We start from the raw sequence: 6,643 nt of genomic DNA, 5'->3' as shown, positions 1-6,643 counted from the left end.
AAAACAGCCTTTTTTACCGGTGTTAGTAGCTTCCTCGGGGATCGGTTTGGCAATCTATTTTTACTTCTTTCCAGCAATACAGCTCTATTCATCAATTCGTGCACTCCCCAAAGTGCTCGGCTCAATTGCCTAACAAATAAAGAAGGTCTTCTTAACTTCTTTATTTCCTTCCATGTTGTATACGGTATTGAGATACCGTATCTCAAATGCATCATTTTAATTTAAAAAAAGGAATTAAAATTTTTGTTATTTTAGAAAATTTAATAATTTAAATGATTATCGTTATTGAATTATAAATACAAGTTCAAAGTAGTTCTAATAATTTTTGAGTTATATTTAATAAGTAATATATTTCTTATATTTAAATTTTAAGTTTTTAAAACTAAAAAATGAGTCTTAAAAAATTGTTTTTTCTAAAACCTCGATGTACAAAAACAGAAGCTAGTAGATGTTATGAGGAAGTGCGCGACAAGGTAAAAATGTTGAGTCCATGAGTGCGGGAAATCCACACCGCTCCATTCTCGCGACAACACACTAGAAATGTCTTAAATTTAAACATTTTTACATTTAAACTTACAGTTGTTCCGTTTACTTCGTCGTCCCAAGCAGTCATATTTTCTTTATCCGTTAATCCATTATATTGATCGGAATCGTAATCCAAGTCACTTCCTTTATTCTTTTTTTTCCTTGATCTTTCTTAGATTTTTTAGTTTTCTATGCTTTTTTTGCTTTATTTTTTTTTCTTACTCTTTGTTTTATGAGTCTTATTGTTTTCTGCTTGCATACAAAAGTCATCTTCTTGCAATGGAGATTGCTCATACATTAGTTGAAAAGTAGTATATTCACTGGAAACAGTATCTTGTAAAGGAACAGTAACAGTTTCACTTCTCATTTTTTTTGGAGTACTGGTTATGGATGATGCCGGACGCTTTAGTTCTGTAAAAATACATTGTCAAACATTGATAAAAATTAAGTACATAAAAAACAATTTTTTTCGAAGTTAATGTTTTTTTTACCTCCAGGAAATAATTGTTTTTCTGTTTTCAATATATGAAGTTCCTCTTTAAAAACGAATATGTCACTTTTCAAATTGTTGTTCTCTAATTGTAGTTTTTTGTTTTCATCTTTTAAACATTGAATTTCGCTTTCTAGAACAAAATTTGGTCTAGAAGCTGGAATTTCAAATAGTTTTTCACGGGTTTTTTCAAATGCTATACTATCTATATTAAAGTTTCCAATTTCTCATTAATGATTATATCTTCATCGTCCATTTTGGATGTTTCCTTATCTACAGCAGATGGAATTTTCGAAAAGTTATGATTTCTTTCAAATATTATAGCGTTACGATTTAAAGTTTCCAATTTCTCATTAATAATTATATCTTCATTGTCCATTTTGCATGTTTTCTTATCTACAGTAGATGGAATTTTCAAAAATTTGTTATGATTTCTTTCAAATATTATAGCATCTCAATTTAAAGTTTCCAACTTCTCATTGATTATATTTTCATTGTCCTCTTCCAATGTCCTCTCATTATTGAACTCCTTGAAAATTCATGATTTTTAAAAAACTTTGAGCATCATAAAACTTGTTTCCGCATTAATAATTTTTCAATTGAAAAATAAGCATTTTTAAAACTAAATAATATTTATAATTAAAATAGAAAAAAAATGTTACTTTTAAAGATTGCATGAACATGCAAATTCACATTAATTAATTTCAGTTTATATTTATTTGAAATAAAACTTATATTTTTACACGGAGACAATCTTTAGCTAATATTGCTCAACTGTTAAGTAAAATCTGCTTAAAATGTCGAGGCAACACTAGTTAAGTCAAATTTATTTAACAGGATCTTGTTTTGTATAGATCTGTAACAAATTGTCAATCTTATAGAACTATATCTTACCGTTTCTTTTTTAGTTTTATTAGGCTCTGCATTTTCTTTATCTAATATTTTTTGTACGGCATCACTGTAGCGCAGTTTTTTAAAGACATAGCGTTGTTTGTTATGTTTCAAGTCTTCTTCATTAGCTGTAAAGAATGAAATGCTAGTAAAAACCTAATAAAATTACGTTATTTACTGAAAACAAGAAACACTTACTAAGTATATTTAGTAAAAAATTAGAATGGATAATAAAATGATTGTGATAAAAGAAAATAATATCAAAGTTACAAAAAAATAAATGACAAAATCTTTTTAACATTACAAATAGATAATAGCATGCTAAAAACTAGAATGGAATATAATAAACAAAATAAAAAAGATAAAAAAAATAATCAGTTTTCAAAAAAAGTAGAAAGAAGAGAATCGCAAAAGATTTTAAGGAAAAAAGAAAAGTGTGAACTTTATAATTTACTTAAAATTAAAATTTACTACGACAATGAATTTTGTACATACTTCCTAATTCCATAATTTGAGCTGCAATCAAACTTTCTTCCATAGTTTCAGTGTTCAGCCTTTTTACAAAATATGGTTCCTTATATTTATCCAAAACCACAAAATTCTTTATTTTTTCAATAGGAACAATGTGGATTTTCTTGCTCTCATCATCGAAATAACGCACACTAGCAAACTTAATGTGTGAATCCATGGTCACTTCAAAAATTTGTTTATGTTACATTTTCAAAACTTGAAAAACATTTTTTAACTGTGATAAGAAAATGATTTAAATGGTGTAGTACTGCACATATTTATATTGTGATTAATAATATTGAAATTTGTTTGTAAATTATAAATAAAAACATAAAGTCAAATGCTTTCTGCAATGTATATAAAAATAATCATATACATTATTTTGAATGGAGATAAATGATAACATCTATTTTGAAAACACCATTTTTATGGCTTTGTAAACCAAAAAAATACAACATAAAAAGAGAATATATACTTTAGTCTGCTTTATAATCATTATATATATATATATATATATATATATATATATAATGATAATTATATATAATTAATATTATATTATAATATATAATTATATATTAAAATATATGCTGATTTAAGCGCGCGTAAGTGCAATAATATAACAATAATCATTCGCAATAAATTTTCACGCAACGTTCCTCGAAATGTGAAATTACCGCTTTTCCCTCGCTCGTGGAGTGCATAAATTGATTGGTGACTGATATCATTAGCTTAAGTGAAGTACGGGATATGTACATCGTCGTCGGTGCATGCGCAGCCACGAAAGCACGTCGATACCGATATCACGCACACAATGTGCTGCCGTATGATAAATGCGGCTGTGTACAAACGGGGAAGGGTACGATGTGGAATAAGATATCGCTTTATAGACGATGCATCAGCCCATATGATCGCCTGACAACGGAAATTAAGTCGCTCGCGGCGTACATCAAACCCCGTGTAGTATATACGTATCGGGTTAGATAAATTCATACTCTATAATCTCAGCATTTCTTGAAGGAACACGCGCTGCGTAATAAAAATATAAATTACTCAGAGAGTTATATAATCCTAAAATATATATCTTCAAAAATGCACGCGTTAATAGCTTTCGCGTAATTTTAAACATTTTTACGCTCTGAAAAAATCATCGCTCAATCGCACTTTTCATTCCTCTGTCTTCCTCTTTTTTTTTTCGATAAATTTTATTTTTAAAATTTCAAATAGCCAGGAATTAAACACGATAGATATACGAACAGTATTTCGAGCGTATTAGTGCCGAATGATTAGACAAGGAATACATGTGTATCGATTAAAGTTGACCGGGGCCGGCGGTGCGTTCGTGCATGAACGTCATTCCCGAAAGAGTAAGAGACGTAACTTAGCTCCATCGAGCCGTGTAACCACGTTGCAAACCAAACGCACGTGCAAAGCATTATGGAGATTCGGCGGAAGCCCAATTTCCCCGTACAAATATCTCGGATAATCGCCGTAAAATTGATCGCGCGGACTCGTCGGGAAAGACTTCTCCGCGTTAACGAACGTCGAGCGTGAAAATATCGATCCTAATCTCTCTTTCTTTCTCTTTCTCTCTTTCTCTATCTTTCTCTCGCGGCCATCCAGCGCCGTCGGTGAAAATTTAATTAAATCACACACGTAATTTAACAATCCAGCTGTCGCTAATAAACTCGGCGCAACAGAAGTGCCCGGCCGAAAGTTATAATTACGCGAGATATGGCAAATTTAAATGAATATCGCGAGGGATGTATAGATAAACGGGGAGATTCCGGCGCGTAGATGCATTTCGTTACACGCCTTTCATTTACATTCTGCTCTTTCGGAGCGCCGCGCCGCGCTCTCGTCTCCCTTTTCAGTATATGTGCCGTATGTATTAAAATTTGACGTCGGTGGGGGATTAAAGCTTTATATATATATATATATATATAATAACACATCCCGCTAAATCAAATCAAATCCTCTCCCCATTATTTACATAGATTGAAACCGCAAACACACAAAAACAAATTTTACACAAAATATTTATTCCTTACCTCACGTGCGTTTCTGCAATCCAACGAAAAACGTTTGCTGATTTTGAGTTCACTATTTGTCTGCCAAAAAAACCTTTATATTATTGAACGAAATAGAATTTGTGCTCGGTTACTTTTTCAGGCGGGAACGGGAAATAGTGATCTTAGAAACGACTCTTGGGTTTCGATTGTGATGCCAGAACGAGGTACCGGTCCGCACGCACACAATCACAGAATCCTGCGCAGAGCGCTCTGCGCAGTACATGTACGGGGTTCTCTTTGTGTGCGTGCGGGCCGGGACCTCGTTCTCACATCACATGATCTCAATAGCATGCGGAAGCATATGTAGAGGGGATGCATGTACACAATACGTGCTTGTGTGCAGCATCCCCTCTACATGCTACCGCTTGCTACCGAGAACGTACCCATTCTGTTATCTGTAATTTTTAACGACAAGGCGCGACAAGTCGTTACCATTACAAGTCGTTACCGCTCGTAACCATTCATCGTGTATATTTTGTTTGTGCTTCTCTTGTTATTGTTAAAATTATATTAATGTTAATAATATATAATGGGGAGGTATTACAATTACCTTGAAAATAAATTTCAAAAAGTATCAAGAACGAGCCAATATAGGAGAAATCGTATAGAATGCGAATCAAATGATCAAAGCAGTGATGATAGTATCGAAGATGCTCAATGGCGGGTAAGTATTAGAAAGTTATATGGATAAAAATATGTATAAATTATGAATTTATGTTCAAATTTATTTATTTTACAAGTAATGTTTACATATATTAAAAATTTAATTAACCTTATAAATTAAAAAAATTATATATTAAAATTTATAAATGTATGAGTAAAGATATTTTGAAAAGATACATTAAATGCAATAGATTCTAAACTTATAAAATTTTGTAAAAATGGCTTATTCTTATAATGTGGAATACAAAAATGGGTTTATTTCATTTTGTATCATATTAATATTATTTTACTGCTTCATTTAGGAATACTGTAATCATCAATCATCTAGTGATAGCGACAACACAGATTCTGGTAACACGCGTCAACATAATAGTACTCACTCATCATCCTCCAATGAAGTGTTGCCAGCAGACATTAGAAACAATGAGCAATTTACTGACTCGTCATTGCATTTAATGCAAGACAGGCATATAGGTCTTATACAACATACTTGTTATGAGTCTTCAGTAATACATGAAAGTCCATTTATTAAGCAAAACGATTGTTACATCCTGGCGATTCCACGATTCCTTCCTTCCGCGAAGTGTCGGCAACGATCTCGACCTGATACCAAACGCCACGAGACGTTTGACTTCGGGATAAATAAAGATAGTTGTTGCGCCCTTCCGTCGACTCATCCTTCCCCGAGTCTGGACGTAACACGATGATCAACAATCATTGTCAACATTAGAGCAGGTTAGTATACAGGGTGTCCCATTTTAAAAGTTCCACCCTCATAACTTTTCAGGATCAACGTTTGAAGGAAAATGTTTGAAATAAAAGTTGTATGGTATCGAGGGGGAAATCTTGTGGAAGTGAACATTTTTTTTTAGGTGGAGGCGCTTAGGAGATTTGAAGGTCATCTTCATTTTTTTTAATGGAACCCCCCTTTTTTATTGCATATTCTTGTACCTTATCTAGAGAGCTTTCCAAAACACTATAAAAAGTATTTTTTCATTAAGTACTTTTTGAGTTATTTTATACTTTAATCTGACATATTTTGATATAAAAAATAAAATATCTCGTAAAATATTTAGTTTTCGATAATCTTACCGTAATACTTTTATGTACAGAATAATGAGACAAATCAATTAGTAAAAAAAAAAAAATTGTTTTTAAGAAAAAGTATGTAATTATTTACAATGTATTTTTTTAAACAATTATTTGTTTTTTCTTTACACTAATTGATTACACTTTATACTAAAAAATTATTATAAATTCTTATGTAAAACGCGCTTAGCATTCATTTGTTTACGGATAAATATATTTTTTAAGTAGTATGCAGAGGTAGGCATTATCAATTATACATAAAAAATGTTTAGGAAAGTTTTATTGAACACTCATGACAGTGTAAGTCCTGAGTAATTCATAACATTTATTACACTATTTTCATGAAATGTATTGATAATTAATCCCAATCTAAAAAGGGCATGTTATTGACATTGTTGTCGCT

General features: G+C 31.5%; 1 protein-coding gene and 2 pseudogenes across 1 annotated transcript; 1 reads left to right on the top strand and 2 right to left on the bottom strand.

Annotated features, from left to right (window-relative positions):
- Positions 1 to 317: 317 nt before the first annotated feature.
- Positions 318 to 1,394, bottom strand: LOC115244386 (annotated as a pseudogene).
- LOC115244383 lies at positions 1,337 to 5,566 on the bottom strand. The gene is made up of 5 exons (XM_029821975.1): positions 5,532 to 5,566; positions 4,473 to 4,527; positions 2,402 to 2,576; positions 1,910 to 2,034; positions 1,337 to 1,544 (listed from the first exon to the last, which is right to left on the bottom strand). Exons 1-5 carry the CDS (start codon positions 5,564 to 5,566, stop codon positions 1,470 to 1,472), a joined length of 465 nt encoding a protein of 154 aa, XP_029677835.1. The 3' UTR covers positions 1,337 to 1,469.
- Positions 4,540 to 6,131, top strand: LOC115244384 (annotated as a pseudogene).
- The last annotated feature ends 512 nt before the right edge of the window (positions 6,132 to 6,643 follow it).

This window comes from Formica exsecta, unplaced genomic scaffold, assembly GCF_003651465.1.
Source record: "Formica exsecta isolate Colony F162 unplaced genomic scaffold, ASM365146v1 scaffold816, whole genome shotgun sequence".
Lineage (NCBI taxonomy): Eukaryota > Metazoa > Arthropoda > Insecta > Hymenoptera > Formicidae > Formica > Formica exsecta.
This window is presented reverse-complemented; position numbering and strand designations above follow the sequence as displayed.